Source organism: Microcaecilia unicolor, chromosome 1 (assembly GCF_901765095.1).
Source record: "Microcaecilia unicolor chromosome 1, aMicUni1.1, whole genome shotgun sequence".
NCBI lineage: Eukaryota > Metazoa > Chordata > Amphibia > Gymnophiona > Siphonopidae > Microcaecilia > Microcaecilia unicolor.
The window spans coordinates 461,776,851-461,790,556 of NC_044031.1; the positions used below are offsets into that span (position 1 = coordinate 461,776,851).

The following is a 13,706-nucleotide window of genomic DNA, read 5'->3' on the forward strand; positions in this document are numbered from 1 at the left end:
AGACCACCAGGATGGGTGGGGGTAGAGTTGGCCACTGGGCCACCAGGGATTTCTTTTTGCTGCCAGGGGGGCTAGGGAGTCTGGAGATCCACTGGACCTCCAGCCCCCCATGCCCTCGCATCGGGGGAGGGGTCGGGGGAAAGAGAAGGCCATCGGGGGTTAGGGCTGGACAGGGCTCCTCATTCCTCTCCAATGCCCCGCAAAGCCTAATACCAGGTCTGAGCTGGCATAGGGTTTGCCACGGAAGAAACGCCAATGTTTGGCCCGCTGAGCATTTGGGAAGGAATAATAAGTTACTTGTTTAGCATAAATTTGCATGTTACTTGCGATCAGGGCCCATAAGTATGTTGTTTCACGTGCTCTGGGGCTCTGATCATGGGGTGGGAGCAAACATGGGTGCTAGTATGGCGCTAATAACCTCTAGCGCCCATGTTTGCTTCTGATCATCAGTCCATAACAACCTTTTATACTTTTCCTTAGCTTTCTTTCCATGTTTCTTTCTTGTGCCTTCATAATATAAGTACATAGTACATAAGTAATGCCATACTGGGAAAAGACCAAGGGTCCATCGAGCCCAGCATCCTGTCCACGACAGCGGCCAATCCAGGCCAAGGGCACCTGGCAAGCTTCCCAAACGTACAAACATTCTATACATGTTATTCCTGGAATTTTGGATTTTTCCAAGTCCGTTTAGTAGCAGCTTATGGACTTGTCCTTTAGGAAACCGTCCAACCCCTTTTTAAACTCTGCTAAGCTAACCGCCTTCACCACTTTCTCCGGCAACGAATTCCAGAGTTTAATTACACGTTGGGTGAAGAAAATTTTTCTCCGATTTGTTTTAAATTTACTACACTGTAGTTTCATCGCATGCCCCCTAGTCCTAGTATTTTTGGAAAGCGTGAACAGATGCTTCATATCCACCTGTTCCACTCCACTCATTATTTTATATACCTCTATCATGTCTCCCCTCAGCCGTCTCTTCTCCAAGCTGAATAGCCCTAGCCTCCTTAGTCTTTCTTCATAGGGAAGTCGTCCCATCCCCGCTATCATTTTAGTCGCCCTTCGCTGCACCTTTTCCAATTCTACTATATCTTTCTTGAGATGCGGGCGACCAGAATTGAACATAGTCTTTCTCATTTCATTTACTTGACATTATGGAACAGTTCTACAGCACTTCTGCTGCTGATGCAATTTAGACTTTTCTGCATTTCTACTAGACATATATAGACATTCACTGATACACATAAGAGACAGTCTCTGCTTTGTGGAGATTACTATCTAGTAGAGACACAGAGTTGAAATGAAAGTCTTTAGGGAATGTTTTTAATAGTAATCATGGAAAAAAATAAATAAAATATGATAAACAGGGTTTAAAACCATGAGCAGAGGTCAGGAGGAGAGGTATGTGGGCATGAGAGGAAAAGTGATAAGAGTACAGAATGAATGCATTTGTGGATGACTGGGAAAAGCTAGAACTGTATGGTTAAGCAGATAGGGAGGTAAGAGTACGGGTGGCATGACTGTACTGCTGAATTTTGAATTGTCTGGAGTGAAAGATGATAATGTAAGAGATGCGGAAGAAAAGTGTTGCAAAAGTCTATGTGAGAGGCAATGAAAAAAAGCATGAGAAATACTGAGGTTGCTTCCAAATCAATAGCTGCCCTACTAAAAGATCACCTTAATTGTACTGTGAAGCTAGTGTTATGGTACATTAGAGTGTTTTGAATAGATAAAATAGTAATATTGCAACCTGTAAGGCTTACATTTTTTTGTAAGCCTATATATTTTAAAACTGAGATCATTTAAATTTTTCTTCTCGATTTTCAGGTTATTTTTGAAGTCGTTACTTCTGGACAGCATGGATATTTAGCTATTGATAACGTGGAAGTTAAAGGACACCCATGTGGTAAGTGATTTTCTGTACTGTTTATACATAGTAGATGACGGCAGAAAAAGACCTGCACGGTCCATCCAGTCTGCCCAACAAGATAAACTCACATGTGCCATTTTTTGTGTATACCTTACCTTGATTTGTACCTGTCTTTTTCAGGGCACAGACCGTATAAGTCTGCCCAGCACTATCCCCGCCCCCCAACCACCCGCCCCGCCTCCCACCACCAGCTCTGGCACAGACCGTATAAGCCTGCCCAGCACTATCCCTGCCTCCCAACCACCAGCCCCGCCTCCCACCACCGGCTCTGGCACAGACCGTATAAGTCTGCTAAAAAAAACCCATTTAATATTATTTCTGCCTATGATGAAGTATTCTGCATCAATACACTTTTCTATCTCTAAATCAAGTTAGATAAAAGAGCCATCAACCCAAACACATGATTGGTAAAGTAGCATGCTCTGGTGACCAATTGGCTTCCCCCCGTTGAGCTGAAAGCTGTTTTTGGAAGCAGCTCTTTTGCATTCCAATTCTTTTGAGCATCCCTTTCTATTTCCAACTTGGTAATTTTTACTGAGGTGGAAATAGCAATCGGTGCTTTACCGGGACTCTGATGCATTTGCCTATAGGTCTTACCTGCTCATTTTATTTCCTTTGGGCTATCCAGACCAGTCAAGAATCTTGGGTTATGCATTCCTACCAGCAGATGGAGACTGAGAACACCGACTCTGAGAACTCTGAGTACCCTCTGCAATTCCCAGTCAGCTAGCATTTCCACTAACAAGCAGATGAAAGGACAAAGAGCCACATCACTTTGCATCAAGACTAACAGCATTCACACTGTACCACTGCATGGAAGTCCTAGACAGGAAAAATCTGCCTTCAAATTCGAGAGTACTTTCCAGTTATTGGCCTCTCAATACAGTTTCTTATTTGTTTTTGTATGAAAATCTTTGAAATGTACAGCATGAAAGAACTGAACAATCACAATGCAACTTTTTTCTATTTTGAATTCATCTTGTACTCCAACACTGGGTGAGCTCATGACTGGTCTGGATAGCCTAAAGGAAAGAAAATTAGTGGCATCCAGACTGGTCAACATGCTTGGGAGTACAAAAGCAGTATCTTCATGGGCATGACCCCAAGGGACCAGACATCAACACCCTGGTGCCAAAATCCACATCATGACATGCCTCACAAAGGAATACAACGAGGACCACACTGCTGCCCCACAAATGTTCTGAGGTGGAATCAAACAGCTCTCTGCCCAAGAAGACACAACACCCCTCTTGGAAATAGCCGCAAGGACTGATAGTACCAGATACCCTTTAAGAAGGGAATGGAGGCAATAGTTTCTTTAATCCACCTAGAAATGGTAGCCCTTAGAGGCCGTCGCTTTCTTGTTAGGTCCTCTAAACAGCGCAAACAATCCAATTGGCAAAACTCATCCATTCTCCACAAGTATTCTAGCAACACCTGTAGTACATCCAGACAAACCAACCACCACCAATACTCATCACCAATGACATCCCATATCAAAGGGAGAGAAATAGACTGGCATTAAAAAAAAAAACTGACATACCTTGGGCACAAAGGAAGAACTGTGAGCAAGGTAACCTTCTCCTTGGAAGCCAACAAGGCCTGCAACTCTGAGATCCTATGCACTGAGGCTACGGTGACCAAGAAAGCTGTCTTCAAAGACAAGTTCTTTAGAAAGGTAGCTGACAGTGGTTTAAAAGGAGAGGACACCAACATCTCCAAAACCAGGTTCAAATCCAATGTCAGCACCAAAGGGTGACGGGGGTGGAGTGGGGGTGGGGGGGGGGAGGAGGCATACCATGTAAGCTTCACAACCCTAAGAAAACAGAACACATCTAGGAGAAGAGCCAAGGACTTACCCTGAATCTTGCTGCGAAAATGAGCCAAAGCAACCAGCTGCACGTTCAAGGAAGCCAAAGAGCCCCCTATTCCCAACATCCTGGAGAAAAATCCAAGAGCTCCACCACTAATGCTCAGAAAGGCAGCAAACATCTATCATGAAACCAAGCCTCAAAAATATGCTAAATCTGCACATATGCCAAAGAGGTAGAAAGCTTATGTGACACCATCATATTAGAAATCATCTAGGAGTCCATCAAAGATGCAGTGGGCCATCCACAGTCAGGCACATCAGATCTCTGTATCAAGGCTTTCTGGGTGAATCTGGCACAATCAGGATTACTAGGCCGGGATGCAACATTTGCTGAATATTTTGACCCGCTAGTGGCCAGGGAGCAAACACATACAATGGGAAATCCCTCAGTGAGGGAATAATCAGGACATCATCATTTTTTATTGTGCTTCCCTCCAACGACTGATCTGTTTAAAATAATTCATTAACCTTGAGGGAGTAATCTTTTATAAAGCATTTTCTGCATATAAATCCAGTTTTACATGCAGAATAAAGCTCTTATAGAATTGTAGATGGGTATACATGTATATAGATAGAGAGAAGGAATGTGTTTTCATTTATTTTAGAGATTTTCTGTAGTGCTCTAACAAACAGGTCAAAGCAGTTTCCAATACTGCAAATCAATGGACTGAAAGGAATGCTAAAATGTAGATAGGACAGAAACCAATCATCCAAATTAGAGTAAATCAAATCAATGAGTCAATTGAAAATAAAATAAAATAGTAAATTAGAATAAAGAGAGCAACAGAACTGACACCCAGCCTGAGGACCCTGCCCACTGGATACCAAATGCCTATTGGAAATAATAGGTTTTTAATCCAGTCTTAAATTTGGTTTAAGAATGTTCAGCCCATAGACGTAAGGGTAAATTCATTTCATAATTTAGGGGTAAAAAAAAAAGAATGTTGAATGCTATGTTGCTTCAAAATTGGCACGGTGAGGGGCAGGAAGAGTTAACTGATGATCATTAAGGCTCGTCAAAGAACATGTGGAAAAGCCACTGCAGATAAGTAAGAAGGAATACATGTATGACGATCCTTATGTGTTAAGGAAAGAATCTTAAACTGGATTCTAAGTGGTAAAGGGAGCCAATGAAAATGAATAGGGAAATAGCAGAGTGATGCATTCATATCTTTGCAAATGACAGAGAAAGCAAGCTGGCATGTTATATAAGGACTGAAGTCTATTTAGCAAAATTTGAACAATACCAGCATATATGACATTACAGTAATCTAATTTGGAAATCAGCAGAGCATGATTGAGAGTATGTAAAGAAGAAAAGATAATTACAAGCTAATTACAAACTGAACAAAATATACACAGAGTCAAAAATCAATTTTGAATAATTCCAGAAACCTGTCTATGAAATGTTAATTCTGAATTCAAAATTACTCCCAAATTATTTAAAATGATTATCTATAAGGAAATAACATTAGCCTTGGCAAGCAAGTGGTCATAATACAATTTGAAATGTCCAATGCAGTTGACCTCATTGATCATAACATCTTATTTACTTGGTTACAATGGAATAGGAAGTACAGTTGGGAATTGGTTTAAAGGATTCCTAGAGAATTGCTCTTACCAGGTTACAATGAAAGGAATGCACTCTAATGTTTGGATTCCCAATTGTGGAGTACCTCAAGGTTCCTCGATTTCTCCTATTTTGTTTAATATTTTATTGACCTCTTTTTTACTGTCTATTGTGGGGTTTTGCCCTTTCATATATATATACTGACAATATAACAGTGTTGCTGTCATTTGTTGGGGATTTTGAGGATATAATATCTGATAATTAAAAGAGGATTTAGATGTATTAGAAACTTGGACTTTGTAATTCAAGCTGAAACAATAAGGATAAAACAAAAGTTTTTAGTATTGAGTGGCAGTTTCAGTAGTTTGCCATCTAACAAATTTATTGTAAATGGTACTAGCTATGTGCTGGAGAAGGAACTTACATGTTTGGGAATTATTTTCAACAACTGTCTAACTTTTGAATCACAAATACAGGGAGTTTCTAAGAAGGTGTTTAGAGTGCTCTTGAAACTTAGGAGAATATGATCACATTTCGAATCCGATGAAAGGGGAATAAATTGTTCAATCACTGACGTTAACTCATTTTAGGGGTCCTTTTACTACTACCGAAAGTGGCGTGAACTATTGTAGACACGTGTATTGAACGCGTGCAAGCCCATTTTTCAGGGCACCTGAAAAAAAGGGCTTTATTTGGGTGGGGCTGAAAATGGATGTGCGGTGAAATGAAAATTGGCGCGCGTTCATTTTGGGACTGAGACCTTACCGCCACCCATTCACTTAGTGGTAAGGTCTTGTGTGTTAACTGGGCGGTAATTGTCAGCGTGCTTACAATGCTGATTAACGCCCAGTTAACGCCACGCGCCAGAAAATTAAATATATTTTCCGGTGCACATAGTGGGCGTGCATAAAAAATGAAATTACCGCCCGGGACATGCACTAGTTCCGAATTGGCGTGCATTGGGCAATTGTAGGTGCTTACGCAGCTTAGTAAAAGGGCCCCATTGCAATGTTGTCTATGCAGGGTGCCATGATTTATTATCACGACAGCTGCAGATGTTGCAGAACACAGTAGTACGGCTTATTTGTATGGGATCAAAATGACCTTTGAACCAACATGCAGTGGTTTTATTACAAATGACTACTAATTTGTTGTGGAAAAGCCAAGACTAAACAGACGTCAGACATATTTGCAATGGTGTCATATCCAGATCAGATGGAGATGGATAATAAATTAGCAAAATGTCTGCATAAAAGAAAATAGTAATCTCAAAACTTTGGGCCATGTTTACTAAGCCGCGCTGTAGGAATGCAAACTTTTTAGCTTGTGCTAATGTTTAGCATGTGTGCTAATTTTTAGCTCACACTAAAAAGTTAGCATGCCTACAACGTGGCATAGTAAACAGGACCCTTTGAATAAGAATAACCAACAAACTTAGAAAAATATTAAACAACAAAGGAGAAAGAACAGAGCCCTGCAGTACCCCAAATTGAAAAAATGAGAGGAAGAGGTAGATGATAATGTTACAATAAAGGTTAGGACCAAAAGTGGTGAACTGGATTTGAAACTGCTTGACTGACAGACAACAGGTGGTGGTGGTAAATAGAATTCACTCTGAGGAGAGAAAAATGAGTAGTGGAGTGCCTCAAGAATTGGTACCGGGGCTGATTGCTGAAAGGTTTGGAAGGAAAAGTATACCTTTTTACAGCTGACACAAAGATTTGCAAAAGAGTGAACACCCCAGAGGGAGCTGATAACCTCAGAAGTGATCTACAAAAATTAGAAGAATGGTCTAATGTTTGGCAATTAAAATGTAATGTGATGAAGCTCAGAGTGATGCACTTGAGGAGTGGAAATCCAAGGGAGCTGTATGTGCTAGGGGGTGAGAGGCTGATTATGCACTGACAATGAGAGGGACTGGGGATGATAGTGTCTGAGGATCTCAAGGCATCAAAACAATGTGGCAAGGTAGTAGCCAAAGTCAGAAGGATGCTAGGCTGCATAGAGAGGCATAACCAGCAGAAGAAAGGTTCAGTTTTGGAGGTTGTATCTTACTGAGCACATAAAAAGAGTTGAAATGGTTCAGAGGAAGGCAACAAAAATGGTGTAGGGACTGGGCTAAAGATGTAAGAGAAGAGACTTGAAGATCTGAATATGTATACCGTAGAGCAGTGGTTCTCAGCCTTTTTCAGTTGGGACATACCTGATGGACAATGCTTACGTACATGACACACTTCATACATGACCTCTCACAGACATTTTAGTCTGATACAATATAGCAGTTGTCATGGTCTTACTGTGACTCTGGAGCTGGGACATGGACCACACTGCTGTCATACAATGGGAGGAGTCATCCACCATGTGCTGTGGGACCTGTTCACTTAGCCACCGGTGCACTCCAAATGATGTCAGACACCGATGTTGGAGAGGAGCATTTAACTCTGTCATACCCAGACCTAGACGCTCTTGCGTCGTTAGCCGCCCTGTAGCTTCTGCTTCTTGTAGGTCCTGAGATGCTTTGTGTGAGTGGGTTCCAGCAGTACTTCCAGTCTCTTCTCTGTGTGTGTGTGTGTGGATTCCAGCAATACTTTCGGTCCTCTCTGCGTGAGTGGGTTCCAACAGTACTACCAGTCCTCTCTGCGTGACTGAGTTCGAGCAGCACTTCCAGTCATCTCTGCATGAGTGGGTTCCAGCAGTAGTTACAGCTTCTGTGTGTGTGTGTGGGTTCCTGAGCCCTGTGGCTTTACTTGTAATGGCCTACTTTGGCTTTTATTCTGTTCTAGACCTTGACCCTATTTTGGGCCTGCCACGTATTCTGCTTACTACATAGTAACATAGTAACATAGTAGATGACGGCAGAAAAAGACCTGCATGGTCCATCCAGTCTGCCCAAGACAAACTCATATGTGTATACCTTACCTTGAATTGAATTTGTACCTGTCCTTTTCAGGGCACAGACCATATAAGTCTGCCCAGCAGTATTTCCCGCCTCCCAACCACCAGTCCCGCCTCCCAGCACCGGCTCTGGTACAGACCGTATAAGTCTGCCCTCCCCTATCCTCGCTTCCCAACCACCACCCCCTCTTTCCCCCACCTGCCCTTCACTATGAACCAAGGACTCACTACCCAGAAATGTAACAGCAGTTCTTGTGAATGAAATGTAAAAATGCTCTGCTTTCAAAAACCCAATCTCTCTCCACAAACAATAGGCACAGATCATAACTAGCAAACAAAAAAAAATATTCTGATTCTCATATCATCTAACTAATAGCAATATAAATCTCTCCACTTGAAGGCACATTGTGAAATATTACAAAAGCTAAAAAAAAAAATCCTTATTCAACATACATGTAGCAAACCTAGCATACACCAGTAATGCTAATATCTTTGAGTCAAACAACACGAACCCTACCTCAGAAAGGGCAGCACTACAAATATTACATGGGGCCATAGACATCAATACACCTACTACTGTTCTACAGAGAAATAATGCAAACAGAATATCACAACTTGGTCACACAAAAACCTTCACCAAATACCAGAAACAGGGATTAGATATAGAAATATGAAGACAAAAATTGAACTGGGAACTCCAAGAAGTCAAACTAGGCATGTACCACAAAATAGAGAAGTAAAAACAGAAATTCATTAACTCTTGTACTGAACAAAATATAAAGACATCTGTGATGCACAGCTCCCAATGCAAGCATATTCCACACAATAAATTCAAAGAAAACACTTTTTTTTCTACCTTCATTGGCTTTCTGAACAAGTTGGTCCCAGTTTCTCTCTTCTGCTATCTTTCCAGTGGATGCTGTCCATTTGTCCTCGCTCCACTTTTCTCCTATCTTCTTCCATTCCCTCAATACATCCCTCTGTGACATATATTTCCTATTTGTCCCTTTTCTGTCTGCCCACTCAAATTTCACCCTCTCACTCTTCAGTCCTTCACCTATTTTTTCACTTACCTATCAACTTTCCATCTCCTCCTCTCATTCTCAAGCTTTCCTGCATCACTTCTCTTTCACCCACTCCTCATTACTACACACTTCTACTCTCTGTACTTACCATCCTCCCAAGCATCGCCCCTCCCTCTTTCTTTCTACATCCTTGCAGCTCGGCATCTCCTCTCTCTTTTTCGATCCACACTTCTAGCTTAGCATCTCCTGTCCTGCCAATCACACTTTCTTTTCCACCCCTGTGGTCTAGCAACTCCCTGTCCCCTTACTATTCCCCTCCACCCCTACAGTCAACAGCTTTCTGTCTCCTCTCTCTCCTTTCTTCCCCCCCCCCCCTAAAAAAGTACAGTTTCAATATTTTGCAGGACAGTGATTCAAAGGGGAGAGCAGTTGCAGGAAATCTAGCCTGGCAGCAGGAGATGCAGCTACACAAATTCTAATGCCATGTTTTTTCATGGGTTGTGCAGGCAGCAATCCATGCACTGAAAGTGAAAGCCTACTAAGTGCAGTTTACTGTCTACACAACCTGGGAAGGAGCACAGCATCGGGTTTTGTGTAATGCAAATGCATCTCCCTCTCTTCTCTCCATTCCCGAACCCTCTCTCATACTCAGTCTTTCCCTCCTACCATGGTCTGACATCTCTCTCCCTCTCTCCCCAGACACCCCCCCATGGTCTGACATCATCCCTCCCCCAGAAACCCTCCAGTCTAACATGTCACTTTCTCCCTGGTTCCCTCATCATAGCCTGGTATCTCTCCTGTCCCTTCCCCCTGCAGGTCCAGCACCTCTCCCTTGTCCTCCCTCAGCACTCTCCCTGGATCTGTCAAAACCTGAACTGACCTGAAGCCTTTCCTCTGCTACTTCCTGGTTACACATGGGTGAGCTGTGGCAGAGGAGAGGCACCAGGTAATCCCAGGCAGCCTGTTGTTGCTGCTGCTGCTGCCGCCAAGGTTTGTCAGATTGGAGGGGGGGCTGAGGGAGGAAAAGAAGAAGCTTCTGGATTCACAGCAGGAGGAAAGAGGAGGGAGAAATGTGGCACTGTGCAAATATTGCCATTCCTCTCCCGCCCCCCCCCCCCCCCCAAATGCTTCAGTTTGAGTTCCAGTCCCATGACACACCTCCCTGGTGACTCACAGGTTGAGAAGAAAACAGACATTTAAATACTTGAAATACAGTAATATACAAACAAGCCGCTTCCAGAGATGGGGAAGTGGTAAAACTAGAAGACATGAATTGAGGTCACAGGATGGTAGATTTAGAAGTAAAATCAGGGAATGTTTTCATGCAGGTCTGGCTCAAAGAATTAGGTGCTGTATGCCAGCTTGCTTTAGTGTGTGCCCTCATCCCACATTACTTCTGCCCTGGGTGCCCCCCCCCCCCCCGCATTGCTTCCTTCCCTGGTGGCTCCCATAAGTCCAGCATCTCTCTACCCCACTATTGTAGTCTCTGTCTCCCTCCTTCTTTCACCACGATCCTGTACACTTTACCTTGGTTGCTGGCAGCATGAACAACAGGTGGGTTTTGGCCTGCCCCACATCTTTCTTCTGCTGTATCCTACCCACAGGAAATTGCATCAGCGGAGGCAGGATGCAGCAGAGAGAAGACGCAGGGGAATGGGGATAGAAGGGGCGAAACACTGGACCAAGTGAGTGAGAGAGAGATGCTGGACTTGTGGGGGGGGGGGGGGGGGGAGACCAGGTGATGCACTGGTAGTGATGTCAGAGGCTTGGGATTTTGGCACCATTTATCACCCGCAACCCTGAACCAGTGCTTCACCTGGTCTTATGGTTAAGCCAGTCCTGCTTTCATGGAGAGGGTGGTGGATGCCCACAATGCCCTCCTGATGGAGGTGGTGGAGACAAAGACAGTAATGGAGGTAAAAAATGCATGGGATAAACACAGATGATCTTTAAATATAAAGAGGATAGTATCAAAACAAATTCGAAAAAATCTCATATTGGCTGTTGTGTTATGATGGACGGGAGTGATTCTTAAATGGGCAGTATTCACAATGGAGAAGGGTAGTTAGTGGGGTTCCTCAGGGGTCCGTGCTAGGACCGCTGCTTTTTAATATATTTATAAATGATTTAGAGATAGGAGTAACTAGCGAGGTAATTAAATTTGCTGATGACACAAAGTTATTCAAAGTCGTTAAATCGCGACAGGATTGTGAAAAATTACAAGAGGACCTTACGAGACTGGGAGGCTAAATGGCAGATGATGTTTAATGTGAGCAAGTGCAAGGTGATGCATGTGGGAAAAAAGAACCCGAATTATAGCTACGTCATGCAAGGTTCCACGTTAGGAGTTACGGACCAAGAAAGGGATCTGGGTGTCGTCGTCGATAACACACTGAAACCTTCTGCTCAGTGTGCTGCTGCGGCTAAGAAAGCGAATAGAATGTTGGGTATTATTAGGAAAGGTATGGAAAACAAGGTGTGAGGATGTTATAATGCCGTTGTATTGCTCCATGGTGCGACCGCACCTTGAGTATTGTGTTCAATTCTGGTCGCCGCATCTCAACAAAGATATAGTAGAATTGGAAAAGGTGCAGCGAAGGGCGACTAAAATGATAGCGGGGATGGGACGACTTCCCTATGAAGAAAGACTAAGGAGGCTAGGGCTATACAGCTTGGAGAAGAGACGGCTGAGGGGAGACATGATAGAGGTATATAAAATAATGAGTGGAGTGGAACAGGTGGATGTGAAACGTCTGTTCACGCTTTCCAAAAATACTAGGACTAGGGGGCATGCGATGAAACTACAGTATAGTAAATTTAAAACAAATCAGAGAAAAATTTTCTTCACCCAACGTGTAATTAAACTCTGGAATTCGTTGCCGGAGAAAGTGGTGAAGGCGGTTAGCTTAGCAGAGTTTAAAAAGGGGTTGGACGGATTCCTAAAGGACAAGTCCATAAACCGCTACTAAACGGACTGGGAAAAATCCAAAATTCCAGGAATAACATGTATAGAATGTTTGTACGTTTGGGAAGCTTGCCAGGTGCCCTTGGCCTGGATTGGCCGCTGTCGTGGACAGGATGCTGGGCTCGATGGACCCTTGGTCTTTTCCCAGTATGGCATTACTTATGTACTTATGTACTTTGTTGGCAACTCCAGCAGTGGAAAGTAAGGCCAGTGCTATGCAGACTTCTATGGTCTGTCCCTTATATGGCAACACAGATCAGGATGGGCAGGCCAGGCTTCATGCCGCCATCTTGCCACTTTCCCCCGTTAATTTTTTTTATACGAGACTTCAGGTTCACTTCATGCTCAGATAAGAAGACCTGGGGGTGCTAGCTCTGAGATACTCTAAAGCTCCCATTAGGAGATTTAACTATCTGTCAGAAAAGGAAGATTTCAGGGGAATGTGATTTGTTGTGAAGGAAAGGGGATGCTAGCATCTTTCCTATATATGTAAATGCATTTTATTTTGTAATATACATTTTCTACTTTATTCATTCATAAGGATAAAAACTTATTTGCATAATACTTTATGTAATTGCAGTAGAAATTCAGCATGGTATACATTCTAATTAAAAATTCAATTTGATATTGAAAGGTGTTATTAGCTAAATTGATAGCTATTTAAGAAATTAGTTCAGTTGATATAACTAATTCATTACAGCTATATTGTTTCCTAATGATTGCATCTCTATCTTTTTTTTTTAATTCATTCAGCCAAAACTCCTCATTTCCTGCGTCTTCAGAATGTGGATGTGAATGCTGGACAGTTTGCCACTTTTCAGTGCACTGCTAATGGTAAAACCACAGCAAGTGATAGGCTGTGGTTGCAGGTAATTTATTGAATTTAGAATTATGCACATATTGGCTCATTTATGAAATGTTTTTCTGAAGATACATAGGAAATTATATTTAAGTGTACAGTGGTGGAAATAAGTATTTGATCCCTTGCTGATTTTGTAAGTTTGCCCACTGACAAAGACATGAGCAGCCCATAATTGAAGGGTAGGTTATTAGTAACAGTGAGAGATAGCACATCACAAATTAAATCCGGAAAATCACATTGTGGAAAGTATATGAATTTATTTGCATTCTGCAGAGGGAAATAAGTATTTAATCCCTCTGGCAAACAAGACCTAATACTTGGTGGCAAAACCCTTGTTGGCAAGCACAGCGGTCAGACGTCTTCTGTAGTTGATGATGAGGTTTGCACACATGTCAGGAGGAATTTTGGTCCACTCCTCTTTGCAGATCATCTCTAAATCATTAAGAGTTCTGGGCTGTCGCTTGGCAACTCGCAGCTTCAGCTCCCTCCATAAGTTTTCAATGGGATTAAGGTCTGGTGACTGGCTAGGCCACTCCATGACCCTAATGTGCTTCTTCCTGAGCCACTCCTTTGTTGCCTTGGCTGT

At 42.7% G+C, this 13,706-nt stretch overlaps 1 protein-coding gene across 12 annotated transcripts in view; it reads left to right on the plus strand.

The window, feature by feature from the left end:
* The window catches only part of PTPRM (protein tyrosine phosphatase receptor type M), a 1,370,833-nt gene that overhangs the window by 465,697 nt on the left and 891,430 nt on the right, over positions 1-13,706 (plus strand). For all 12 annotated transcript variants that reach the window (XM_030213239.1, XM_030213256.1, XM_030213265.1 and 9 more), the window contains exons 4-5: positions 1,828-1,906; positions 13,012-13,127. In XM_030213239.1, the coding sequence (XP_030069099.1) occupies positions 1,828-1,906; positions 13,012-13,127 (195 nt within the window). The remainder of the gene's footprint in view (positions 1-1,827; positions 1,907-13,011; positions 13,128-13,706) is intronic.